Source organism: Hermetia illucens, chromosome 3 (genome assembly GCF_905115235.1).
Source record: "Hermetia illucens chromosome 3, iHerIll2.2.curated.20191125, whole genome shotgun sequence".
NCBI lineage: Eukaryota > Metazoa > Arthropoda > Insecta > Diptera > Stratiomyidae > Hermetia > Hermetia illucens.
In genome coordinates, this window is record NC_051851.1 from 114,717,676 (window position 1) to 114,732,154 (window position 14,479).

General features: G+C 39.0%; 1 protein-coding gene across 1 annotated transcript in view; it reads right to left on the reverse strand.

Moving 5' to 3' along the window:
* Window positions 1–14,479, reverse strand: part of LOC119652570 (zinc finger protein Gfi-1b) — a 67,458-nt gene that overhangs the window by 46,817 nt on the left and 6,162 nt on the right. The window contains exon 2 of the mRNA XM_038056784.1: window positions 885–1,203. Coding sequence (XP_037912712.1) covers window positions 885–1,041 — 157 coding nt within the window. The 5' untranslated portion in view covers window positions 1,042–1,203. The remainder of the gene's footprint in view (window positions 1–884; window positions 1,204–14,479) is intronic.

Below are 14,479 nucleotides of genomic sequence, written 5' to 3' on the forward strand. Positions count from 1 at the left end.
ACCTCACATGACCATATTCTGTAAAAAAAAACAGGGGAGCTAACCATAAATCTAAAATTGGTTCAGCCATTTCCAAGTAAATTGGATGTTACAGACAGACAGACGGACGGACAGATATTGAATCGATTCTAATAAGGTCCTGTTTTACACAAAACCTTAAAAGTGCTGGAGAGAAGTAGATTCTTCATAAATGAAACTTTAATATAATATTTCACTGGAATGTCCATTATTCTCGTTAATTATGACGTCAACATCTTATTCCATGGCTTAAGATTCAGTAAATTCATGCGAAATTGGCATGTTTGAACTGCTATAACTTTGATACTTTCATTAACTTAAGGGGAGTTTTCCAGTCAATTTCGAAAAGTTGGTCATATACTATTAGCAAGTTTATTTGAGCAGATTACGGACTTATCTATTATCAGTTAGACGTTCTGGTGATATTTTTACTACTGACATTTTAAGCAGCAGTACTGAAAACTAATAAGTGTGCAGTCCGTCAAACTGCTATGGTAACAGTAAATACATACTTGTATAAGGAAACATTGTACTTTCAAAGTTAATTTGTTAGTTAATGTATTTTAGAAGAAAGATTATCTTAAAAGCAGTTTTGAACAGTCATTTGCATAGATTTGGCCCATTTTTGGTGAGAGTCAGTTCTTATATAGGTCATCTCATTTTACATCCATTACAATTATGCTTAACGGCTTCCTAATACACTAAAAATGGGGAGCAGGAGAAAATATGAAAGTATCTCCCTTTCACTATTCGAATATTCAACCACAGCTAAATAAAGCAGAATTCTCAGTCAATAGTTCAGTCCGTATTCCACCCCCTTCAAGCTTGAAATATGAACAAACATCGCATCATTAGACATCGCTTACCTCTGATTGTTTTCTGATGACTTTGACTTTCAGGTGAGTGAAGAGGAATTGTCACAGCTGCAGGATGTTGTGATGCTTCATTAGCGTTTGTAGGAACTGTTGCATCGATTGTATCTCTCATTCTTAGTCCGGAAAGCATAGACGGTGACGAATCCATCGGTATTGATCCTAAATCGGGACCGTGCTGTAGTTGAGTTTGTTGTCTTACTCCCGACCTCCGAATTGTTACGTATCGCCGCAGGTCCCATTGGTAATAGTCTTCGATAGTGACTCAGAAATTCGAAAGATAATGGGGAAAGGCTGGCCACATTCCGTGTACCTGTTCAATTGAAACGTGGACGGATTATAAGAAGTCAATTTCAATGGAAGAAATTGTTTATATTATCAATCACTGTTATCAGATTATATGTACAACCAATTTAATATTATTCTCTGAGTTAGTAGCAGATACACAGGTTTTTTTTTTGGGGGGGGGGGACTTCTTAATTTTATCAAGTTGCAGTTGGATCGAACTGGTCCTTACAGAAACAACAACTCTTGAAAATTGTCTTTGAGGTAGCAGAAGCAGTTTCAACTGAATAATTTTTTTGATTTATTGAATTCATTTTCCTTCTGCAATCCATACAATTACTTTTAAGTGGTAGATTGCAGATTTCTTCTGAATCACACTATTTGGCATAAGTGCGTGGCGGTCAAGTAAAAAGAGCACTTGATACCACTTGAAAGTTGCTGTGGAGCCAACTTAATTGCATTCAAAATATATTCGTTAAAAAGTAACTCATGAGATCCTGGCACTGGCAAAATACATGCAGTACTTTCGTTTATCTGAGAAACAGCATTGAGAGTTTCGTATTAACGTTATGTACATACATACTGAGTTTTGGGTTAAAACTTCTAACGAAAAAATTTACATATTTTGCAAAATTTATATATTTTCCGAAAATTGCATCTGATGTTTTATTTGAATTGTTGAAGTATTTCGTTCCCAATCCGATATGCTATGTGTACACATAAATATATACACACTTTGTATATGCATTTAATCAGGTTCATAAAAATTTCGGGTAGATTGCGGTACCCACATATACTTTTTTTTCAATCCTGGACATTTCTTGACTTTTTTCACCACACACACATGACCTTCACAAATGCGTGGAGCATGTACATATGCAGGGAAAATGGCTTGGAAATTAATCTCACAAAAAGCATCATAAATGCTGCCCAGGCTTATCGCATCTAATTATGAATGACAGGAGAATATGGGGACAGAAAGAAGCAGAAATATAATCATACAAATTGCTCTGTACATTTTTGCGGATTTGCTTTGTTGTTCGAAAATCTAGAAAAATGGATTAATGAACAGCACATAAGATTTTATTTTGTCGGGAAATGCAGAGGTTTTGTGTCCAGCAAGGGCGGGGGAGTAACCCAAAAAGTTAAGTCATTTTGGTTAACATCAACGTATACGTATACTTATACATATGTATGTATGTACCTGCAAATACGTAAGAGTACTACACGACAGAATATGGATAATGGATTGTAGATCTTCTTTTGTTGAAATTCGGGATGATATCCTTTTTAGGCGGTATCCCGAATTACCGATACCAAGAGATAACATGACAACGAGGTTTCATTCCGATAAGAAGCTTGAACACGTTGGAGTAACAAGGCAAACTGGGAGAGCGTGGCTACGACATTCGGCTTAAACCAGCAACTAATTACTTGGTACACTGACGGATCCCTCACAGCAGAGGAAGCGGTTGCCGGTGTCATTGGTCCAAAGAAAATGTACTTTGAAGCCAATGGGCAGGTGCACTAGCATATTCCAGGCGGAAATATACGCCATATACAAATGTGCCTCCTTTAATTTGCAAAGGACTACAGGGGCAGAACATTGCTATTCTCACCCACAGCCAGTAGCGAACAAGGCACTTAGGTCCAACCAGGTGAACTCTAAACTGCTGTGGGAATGTCTTGAGAGACTGAATACACTCGGCTCTTCCAATAAGGTCTGGATATTTTGGGTTCCAGGCCATGCTAATTGGGGGATACGAACCCGTGCGCACAAAGGATTGCTTAACCTCAACAAAAAGAACCTCCGAATCATAGTGGGAATTCTTCTTTGGTCATCGTCGGCTGACCCTAGGGAAGCTAGGGATATCTACGGACACTGAATGCAGGTTTTGTGAGGAGTATGATGAAAACCTGTATACACATCCTGCCGACAGTGTCCAGCACTTGTGCAAAGTAGGTCGAGACATCTGGGAGAACACTTAATACGAGATGCAAAGCTGAAAGATCTGGAAGTAGGGAACATACTAAAGTTCCTGACGGTTATATGCCTGCTTGAGATACTATGATCAATAGGTAGCCTATAACCAGTAAAGGGGCACAACCGTAACAGAATGATAATAATTCGTTGAAATTCCAAAATTCTTCAGAGTAAAAACTTTTCTACCATGCCTTTTTGGCCTTTTGAGGTAATTATGAGATATATAACTTCAGACATGCATGACCATGCAACCAGCTCTCTTTCAAGTCACAGGGTGATGCAGGGAACCAGTGTGGTTAACGTTCTAAAGTTATTTTAATTTCGTCAACAATAGTAGGGTTTGTACTGATTTTTTCATTGCCTTACGATTTACATAGGAGTCTTACTTGAGTCCAACTTCAAACTATAAAAAATTACCAACAATTACATGATATTATAGATAATGGGGGGGGGACAACTGGGGTCTACCAAATATTTAGGTCAAAAACTCTGGCATTATCCATTTCACCAACTAATATCAATGGCAATGCCAATCGTTGCTTCTTACTCCCGACTTCGTTAATGTTTTCAGGCTTTTTCCTCCTTTTACGACATGTACTGTAAATTCTTGAATTGTTTCATCCCCTTAGAGAGAAACAACCATAAATTCTAGAATAATTTCACTAGGAATAATTTCACTTTGAGATGAGGCAGCTCAACTGGCATTGAAAACAGCTTCTTAGCTAGACCCGGTTACACCATCTCTATGTATAGGAAGCGACTAGCATTGAATTAAGACAAAAAACTTGTCACCGATATCAGCGACAATCCTGCCCCAAATACAATTGCCTCGTAGAGGACGGAGTATAATCAACATCAATGAAATCTAGAATGTCGAAATTGCCTCGTCACCATTATCGTTAAAAACGCATATCTTTAAAACCAATATTTATGATATCGATAGCAAAGTTCGTATCTCGAAAATTAGGTACATTTTACGAGAAGCAAGGAATTCTGTGGTATAAACTTTTATAGTTTAGGCAACAATGACGGTAAACCAAATATTATTAGTATTTTATGCAAACCTATCCTAAGTGTATATGGTCTATATATGTGAAGCGAAAATTTAAAAATGAAGCAACTGAAGCGGAGCTTGAAGTCTGCTGTTTCCATATTGACGGGATAAGTATCCAGCAAAAACTCGTGTCTTGATATCGTTAATTCAACTAATCCGGTGACAACTCAGCCACTTGTGCTGCATTTATATATGAATCTGTTTCCTATCACATCTTGGAACTTTCGCCTCATCCAGCACTAAACGCACTCAATAGTTATTGCCAAATTCAGAGAGGAACCGATTTTTTGTTGATCATTGATGTATGATATAATCACTCGCCACAATCAGAAGTGACTCGAAGACGCGGATCTGATATGTGTATTTACGCAACCGTGGAGGGCTCACTGTTCATTATTTATATCTACATGTCATCAGGACTTAAACATCTCGTCGAGAATGGGGAACATATGCACTGCGACTACAAGCGCTATATATGCGGCGCTTTTTTGCTACTATAATTTGGTCGCACTAAATGGGTATCGGAGTGACTAAATTTCTAACCGGATGAATGTTATAGTTTCTAATAATTCAACAGATGTGATACGAGTGAATCTGTGATGCGGCAGTATTTCAACACAGTGTACCCATACTACGCATAAAAACGCACATCGCACATAGTTTAGAGGTCAATGTGAAGAGATTACTCATCAATATGAAATCTGATCTCGACAACATGTTCTCACTCATATCGATTGATAGCGTAACCCATTTCATTCATATGTTTGGTGCCTTTATTGACTAAATTATTCATGCACAATCGACCAATCTTTTTTTGGTTCCGGATGTGCGTACTTCGAAATCCACTGACTTATTCGCTAACTCCATTTTCTTATCCCCAGAATATTAGAACCTCGAAATACAGGTGAACTCTTTCAATTCAGCTGATTGTTGGGATTTTCTGGGTGCAAATAATTAATGGTTTGCTGTTAATTAAAATTCAAAACGCGTGTCACGCTCAAGTCTTATCCCGAACCGTTCCTTTCCTTCTTTAAGCGATAACAAGGATCTGCTCATTAAAGGATAATAGCAGACTATCAGCACAATGAAGTGAGATAAAGGTGGATTAATTAGCTTCACAACAACAATTCTCTGATTAAAACTTCTTAGACTAAGTAGATTAAGTACGGGGTATTCAATCAAATTAAAATTGGGAGCTGGTTTTGTTAATTGGGCATAAGATTGATCAATTTTATCGAGTCACCTTTTCTGTTAATAATTGTAAACTATTGATGTTTGTTTTAGGTTCTAAAATTAATAAGTCTGATAGCAATATACATACGTACAACAAGATGAACAAGGTGTGCACTACTCTTTAGAAGGCTGTAGGAAAATCGAGGCCCGGGGTGAAAATTATGTGTAAAATCCAGGGCCAGCGTGAAAGTTATACCTCCTCATGTTGTCACATTTTTTTATTAAAATCCCCATTTTGCACCACTAAAAGGACCCAGTGAATCTAATATCCGATTTTCGTTTTTCAGGTCTGCATTCTAGCTCAATACACCGTTTTAAATCGAATAACTGCTATAAGTAATGATCTATTAAACTGTAGATGATAGAAGTATCCAATATCTTTCAGATCCCATCGAATACAAACAGGATCCATAAAATCTGAAAACCCAATTTCCAATGCTAACTGCAGTTGCATTTTGAACCTGATATATGCGCTCATTGAAAACAGGTGAGGCTACATACTCGTATTCAACAACAATGTCACATGCAAGTAGTATTTTAGCTATACTAGGCAGTGGGGAGATTGTAAGAAATGCAAGCTTTCACTCATTAACAGGAAAACCTCGTATCGCTCCTGTCATATACCATACAAGTCTCTGTTCTACCTGATTCGCCATCCGTCCTCCTCACAAACTGCCCAAATGATTATTTTTAACAAGTTTCTTTGGCTTCAAAAAGGGAGCGCGATAAGAAATTGATGTCATAAGCCACTTGCGTTGACTTAAGGAGCAGTGTACCTTTGGTATCAAGAGGGATTTTTCTGATTGCGTGTTCAATCGTCAAGTTGAATAATGGCGTGAGTGGCCTCACCCTTGCATCTGTTAAAAATGTTTTGAATTGGCACATAAAGTTGAGCCCCTCATGCTTGCTTTTGTCAGACGATCTAATTTTGATGAGATGCCACACTGGAGAATAGCCTCGTTCTATATGTTCCGATTTAGACTGTCGTATAATCATTTGAATTCCACAAATATTTGGTAGACGTCGAAGTAAGTATGTAGATGTCCCTTAAATAGCCATACGGGTATATCATCGATTTCCCGCGCTTTGTTTGTTATCAGGATTTTCATCGTCGCATCAAGTTGAACTGAAAGCACCATCGACGTACCGGTAAGCCGCACCATAATCATTAGTGATAAAGATGCCCAGGAAATTCCCGCTCACAGCCTAAATAAACATGAAATCCTCGGTTCCATTCAAAACAAACATGTCTGGCCGAATCATTTTTGATTCGATCACCGATCGCCTAAACTGTGAAAACTGACAGATCGACTACACCTCATCCACGTTACGGCTGCAGTCAAATGCGGACTTTTCAGGCGTAACTGACAGACTGACTTGAACGTAGATGGCGTATTTAAGGACAGTAGCTCGCCTGGAGCATCAGTGTCCCCAAAATTGGTTTAGTGAAAAGTGAATCCTAGATTCAAATTGATTTTTAGAGTAAAATGCCGCTTATATTGCGACGGCTTCTTTTGCAGAAGGAACAATACGAATTATAAAAACACGAGACATATTTGGAAAATTTTTCTCTTTGGAAAAAAACTAAACCTTATGCCTTTTGTTCTGAATGTATGTTTTGCAGTTGTTGAGTAATACATAGTACAGTTTTTTCAACATCATTCGCACGCCTAACTGAAACATCATATGCGATTATTGCCTGCATGCAGGATTTCAAGGGTACTAAATTTGGGTTTTAATGTTAGTACGTTTTCGAGGATCCCCAGACTGAGCGTATTAACTAACAATACTAGCGAGAGGGATTCAAAAAGTCCTTGCGTTTTATCTAGAGTTTAATGGGATAACACAATTCAAATGACTTGAGAAGAGATCTGAAAGGAGTCTTTTCGAGTGTTGACCCATAAAGTAGCAGAATAATTCACAATACCCACTGGAAACGGACTCTAGTATAAAATATAGAAAAGTAAAGTTACAGTTCAACAGAAGTTCTCCTAGGAAACTAGTAAAGGAAAAAAACCAATTGAAAAATTGTTATTATATACGAGTGTACATGCGACTCTTGCTTGTGAAACATAGAGTATCGACAGGATTCCTTATTGTTACTTTTTCCATTTAATTTACAATGAATCTGGGTTTCAGTTTCATTCAAATTGCATTTAATTTCCTGGAAGTGATAAGGCTGCAACAGCGCGACCAGCAATGGAACAAATATCTACGATGCATTTAGGATGCGAATTCAGCCTGTAAGAATTTTTTTCAGCCCAAAAATGGGAGCCCAGCGGGAAGATTAAATATATGAAGAACAGGAAACTATCTATAAAATTGAAGAAAGGGATACCAAAGTACAGTATTATTTGGTACATTTACATCTGTATTAAACGCTCAACATTTCTCAAGTCCTTGCTGAATGCAAACAATTGATTCGTAGTTGACGACTCAACTCTAAAGCCTCCTGGACACTCTCCAAGCGCCGTGTTGCATTTAGTTTCAAGATTTCAGTATGGTTTTCACAGCGTGCGATGTTTGGTTGAAGCCCCCTTTTTAACTGCTTCGTAGGTTTTTCTTGGTTTATTGCTCGCTGAGTCAATGCTTTTCAATTGCTCGTCATAACACTACTTTTTCTTGCATGATGGTTTTTCCTGTTAGTGCTGTTTTATTGACATTGTTTGCTTCGAGTAATCTGCTCCCTTTTACTTCCATCCAAAGCTCGTTACTTATCCTCAAGCATTCATCTTATGAGATACGGGCCAATGAACCTATTTGACACAGCCAATATTCGGAGCTAACTTTTATAAAAGTTTGCAAGGGTGGTCTTATATGCTTTTAATATAAAACATCAAGTTTTTAATATGAGTAGTAGTGATTCGAACCACAATTTACTCCAGAAAATATGCGAACATCAAATATACTGGAGACCCATCCCTGTTCGATGCGAATAGGGTCAATTTCCTTTCATTTGGTGAAGGCCAAATACTGTAATGCAAAGTAAATCAAGTATTACCTGTTATGCCTGCTTATTCCCGTTGCTTTCATTGTTGACTTGTTGTTGTCTCCCAATGAGTTTCTTCATTGGCAGCGTTGGGTCGTACAGTTAATCCAGGCGATTACTTCCACGTCCTTATCTTCCATCGTCCCCTTTGATGGGGGCCTCACACACTCCTGACTTCCTGACTTAAAATCAATGATGTGCATTTTTGTTTAGGGATTGCAAAAACGCTGAGCCCGCCATTCACTTGATGGCGGACCAGACAAATTGGGGAGAGATTTACTCCCATTTGTGAACCACGGACACCACTGTTTTGGGCTAGTATCCAATTTTTTAGAAGAGACGATTTGCAACACCGTCCTGGGGAAAGGCAACGCATCAGCAATTAAGTTTAGCTTCGATCGGGTTAGGCCTGAATTTACTGGGCGGTTTTTCATTCAATAAATGATAATTCGTAGCCATGTCGCATTTGCGAATTTATATGAAAGAACGAAAAGCACCAAGTAGTTACTTTGGTCATGCTACTCCTTGGGAAGAGGTGGACAGCATCTGACGGGATGCCTCTGGTATAGACTAAACTCCAAATTCTTAGTTTCCTATAGGGTTCTCATTTTTCGAAAATTGTGTATGGTATAAGTCCATTTATGTAGTTTCCTGGTTTCTTACTCGCAGTGTCTGTTTTGTTGATCTGAAAATCTTGGACCCAAGTGCATAATACATTATTCGTTTGCAGTATTTTGCATAATCCAGCAGTCGTTGTGGCGTCCATTACATCCGTTCAATTTAAGCCTCCATTGCAATTTGAAATGCAGTGTCAAAGCTTGGCTCAACCACACCACTCTGTTTCCAGTATCAGCTATCTTGACCCTTCTACGTTAGTCTTTTTACTTTTGGCTACAAAGTTTCCAGCGAGTACCTAATGATGCCAGCAAATTTGCCAAACTTGATTTAAGTAGATATCACCATGCCCGCGCCCAACTTCAAGTCTGTAACTTCCGATAATTCATTCATCTTTTTCGCAGCAAGTGTCAATGTTGTTCATTGCGTCCAATATCAAGAAACTGTTTCTTCACACATCAATCTAACATTGTGAGGACTTCAAATGATAATCACCATCTCGTTCTAAGCTAATAATTTTAAAATGCATGGATGAAAATCTTAAAGCTATAATTGACAAGGAATAAAAAGAGTTCCAGTCTAAATCTTCCCATACTGACTACATATATTAAAATCATGTTTGGATTCATGCATAACTTACTTTTCATTAATTCGAAGAAAGCTTTTGCTTTACCTTTTCATTTTACTAGCCATCTTCTAGACTTATTGTTTAGTATTTTTATTATTAGCTAATTTTTCAGTAAAATGCTTCATCTTGACTGGGGAATATTGACAAGTTCAATGTTTTTCTATTTCTTTAGCCGTTGTTCCGTTCACAAGCGGGATCGGGTCGTCGTAATAGATTGCACCATTTTATTCTATCGAAGGCCCGATCTGGATGCAGTTGCGAGGCTTTCAAATCACAAACCAGTGTATCAAGCAACCGTTCTTTCGGCCGGCCTTTCGGCCGCTTACCATGAACATGCTCAGGCCAATATTGGCAACGGAATTCTCGCTAGCGCGAATTACGTGACCACACCATCAAAGACGTCTCTCGCAAATTTTCCACAATCAGTGCAACCCCATATTAATCGCGGATATCATCATTTCGAATGTGATCAAGGCGTGTTACACCACTAGCCCAACGTAATATTTACCATCACCAAATATCTCTGGATCTATAAAACATAAAGATTCGGTTCAAAAATTCTTCTTTTTCTTCAGCCTTTGTCCCGTTCGCAAGCGGGGCCGGCTCGTCGTGATCGGTTTCGTCATTTGACTCTATCCAATGCCTGATCTGGAAGCAATAAGCCGAATGAAATCAGAGAAAACAGGAGAGACTTGTGACGACATCGCAAATGACCTCTGGAAAATGAAGTAAGTCCTTCAATCGCATTATTGAGGCAGGTGGAAAACCATCTAACAATGACTGCTCAGAGGCATATTCAAAGCGCCATTTTACCACGTTTCAGTGTTTGTTCTGAAAATAACCGTGAAGTGGGTCTGTCAACAACGGACAATGACGCAACGGTGCGCGGTTATTCATGGAGAGGCATTGCCCACTGTTGATTGCATTTGCGGATCTAGAGGAGGTGTTTGACCATGTGCTACGCAGGCTGATCTCGTATGTTCTGCGGCAACACCTAGTGCCAGAGGAACTTGTGCGATAGTTTAATTTCCTCTGGCGCGATCCGAAGAGTAAAGTTGAAAGTTTGATATATCGAAATCGCATTGTCTCGGTCGATGTTCATCAAATAAGCCTCGTGTCGCAAACTGGGCAATTTAAGGAATAATGCTATCAGCCAATGGTGAAGAGCGTTGAAATTGCTGCACGAGTTAGCGCAACTTTTAAATGAAGTGGTGCTCGACAACTGATATTCTTTGTGAATGACAAATCAACCAACATTTCGAATCCAAAATTTACTGCAGTGTATTTCGCCCGGCTGTCCACAGTTCTTAGGGCAGACTGACTACAAAAGGCAATAAACCGGGCCGCGCCGTAATGAAGAAAAATGTGGCATTGAACCAGATCAGGCCTTTGATAGAACAAAATAGCGCAACCGCCCACAACGAGCCACCTCGCTTGTGAACCGGGCAAAGCTAAAGAAGAAGACGAAAATTAAAAAGTGGATTTTCGTATGTACTTTAAATAAGTAGGTGTCAAAGTAAGTTGAAGAAGTTTATAACATTAAGCTGTCCCAAAGGAAAGTCGCAGTACAAATCTGGTTGGTGACAGAAGAATTCGTATTGTGACTGAATGTAAGGCACCAACATGCTCACTGTGAATAAGTACCTGAGTCAAATCAAGATATTAATACCAGGCGAGCGCCATGATGACCGAATTGCCTATAATATACTGCTATCGTCTTGGAATGAAGCACTCTAACATGCTTCACTATCTAAATCTAAGACAATGTCGATTGACTTTTTAATAATATTCGATGGCATTATTTTCTGTTTATAATTTGAAGCTCCATATTAGGATTCTTTCAACTAAATTTTGAAAGTTGATCATTTCGTAGTAAGTGTAAATTATAGTGGACACGATGTATATATATATATACATATTTATATGTTGAACGTAAAGCAAATAAATTACATAAAAAACAACTTTTTTAAACCCGATACTTTTGTTACAATATAACACTGATTGACGACGCTAAGGCCCATTCTGTTGCATCTGTATAGTGCTACGTGTAATTTTAGGTTATATAATTAATTTGTCTACGATTTGGAGAAATATGAATGTAAAATAAGCTACTTCGTGACTTTTGTGCCATAAAAAAGTAGACGTCTCATTTTCCGAACGCCACAAAAAGCATACATATATTAGACTTCCTTAACTTAAAAATATGAGACTTGTGAAGAGTTAGCAAATGTTGTAGAAAGCATAGATTTTCAAAATTTTCTCAATTGTAAAATGTATTTTAAAATTTTGGCCGATTTTTCGAACTTTGTCTCGCAAACACAGGGAGTTAGTCTTTGGGGATTACGAATACTGATATTGTTGAGAGTTTTCGACTTCAAATGTGGGAGTTAAAATAATGTTCATGAAATCATACCAATGGATATGGAGCAAGAGCATTCAGCATCGATCAAAAGGAATATTTTCTATTGTAATGCCCCTCCACAAGTTTGACATTTGCCGCACACCTCCCCAAACGATTGGGGACCAAGCATCCACGCGTGTCCACAAGTTTGCAAGCGCGTTAGTGGTTTCTGCGCAGGCAAGCAAATTTCCTTTGATTTGTCCAAAAAGCTGACACTCGGTCGAATCGGTGGCAAGCCAACCCAAACGGTCTATCCACATGTTTGAATTTGGAATGGTTTGTTGAGGCTCAGCAAAGATGTAGATCCGGCATAACAGATCGATTTGTTTTGCAGCTTTCAACAATACCCAAAAACAAGTCAAGTTTACTATATTTTTTAGGGTGAAATAGTAATTAATAAAAATTGAAATCTCACAAGGCAGGAAAGAAAATGCATTTATTAGCTGGCGCTTCACTGCGCGAGCACTCTGAATCATAGCTAGGTGGAAGCATACTATTTAGTGTAGAAACTCTCGACAAGTACAACCTCTTCGAAACGAAAGATGTTAAAAAAAGAGAAGATCAATATGTTTTTAATGCACTTATTATTCTAATTAGAGTAATAGTGTTGTAATGACGGGAATATTTTATATTTTCTATTTTACAAACGTGAGAAGTTAAATTAATGCAAACCTTTGACATATGGCAACATAATTGATTTGCAGGACCAAGCGTAAAAGTTATGGAGACAATGCAGTGGAGAGAGGTTTTGGTGGAAATTATACACAGGACCTGACGGCATCGCATCTGAACTCTGGAAAGCGAAGAGTTGGGACCCAACACTGTGGCTCAGTGAATTCTTTAATCGAGTTATTCAGGAAGGAAGAACACCATCTGACTGGCAAGAAAGTACTACTGTTCCATTATGGGAAAAAGAAAGGTAATCCAACAGAATGTTCAAATTACCGTCCGATCCGGTTACTTTCCCATACCATGAAGATTTTTCAACCCATTCTTAACAATCGTGTTCGTGAAATCGTTGAAATAACCGTGAATCAAGCCGATTTGTCAAAAATGGGGAGCTACTGACGCAATTACATGGAGAAACACCGTGAGAAGCATTGCCCTCTTTACATTGCATTTCTGGATCTAGAGGAAGCGTTTGATCGTGTACCACATGAACTCATCTGGTATGCTTTACGACAACACTTCATGCCAGAAGAACTCGTGGACTGGGTTCAATTGCCCTACCATGATCCGAAAAGTAAAGTTCGAAGTATGACGGATGTATCAAAACCACTTCGTGTCTCTGTTGGTGTTCATCAAGGAGGCGCCCTTTCACCATCCTCTTTGTTTTGTTATGGACACTGTCACCCGGGATATCCAACGTCCAGCGCCCTACACACTGCTTTATGCAGATGTTTTCCTAGCATCTGATAGCAAAAATGATCTCGAGCAACTTGTCCAAAATGGAATGATCGCCTCATGCAACACGGTCTCAGATTGAATGTAAATAAAACTGAATTTTTGACGACCGATCCCATGAGACAGGCACAATCACTGTCAGGGGCAGTGATCTGTCCAGAACTGAGCGATTTGAATACCTCGTGTTAACGCTATCAGCCAATGGAGAACTGCGCTATGAAATTGCTTCATGCATCAACGCAACCTGGATGAAGTGGCGTTCCACAATTGGTGTTCTTTCTGATCGACGTATCAACGAACGTCTCAAATCTAAAATTTGTCGCAATGTTGTCCGTCATGTCACTCTCTATGGTTCTGAGTGTTGGCCAACTATAAAAGACAATGAACGGTGTTTTGCGGTAATGGAGACGAAGATGTTACGTTGGACTAGTGGCGTCACACGTTTTGATCACATCCGAAATGAGGATATCCGTGATCCTTATGGGGTTGCACCGATTATGGAAAAGTTGCGAGAGACGCGTCTTCGATGGTATGATCACGCAATTCCTGCTAGCGAGAATTCGCTTGCCAAGATTGGTCTGAACATCGAAGTCGATGGTAAACGACCAAAAGGCAGGCCTAAACAACGGTGGCTTGATACGCTAGATGGGGATTTGAAAGCCTCGATATTGCACCCAGATCAGGCATTCGATAGAGCCAATGGCGAAACCGATCGCGTCGAGCCGACCCCGCTTGTGAACGAGACAAAGGCTGAAGAAAAAGAACAAGAACACACAGGGTGCACAAGAAACTTTAGTCGCATCTTTATCTGGTTGGAAATGAAAAGTACGTTTTTGGAAGATTCGTAGGCCTAACAAAATTAGCGGGTTTGGAACCTTGGTCCGATGATATCTTTCGCGGGTCTCTGTGATAACGTTTATATTAGATTCATTTATACCTTGCCAAATGCTTGCCAAAATACATTTCACCGCCGATATTTTCATGAAGCAGATTGCC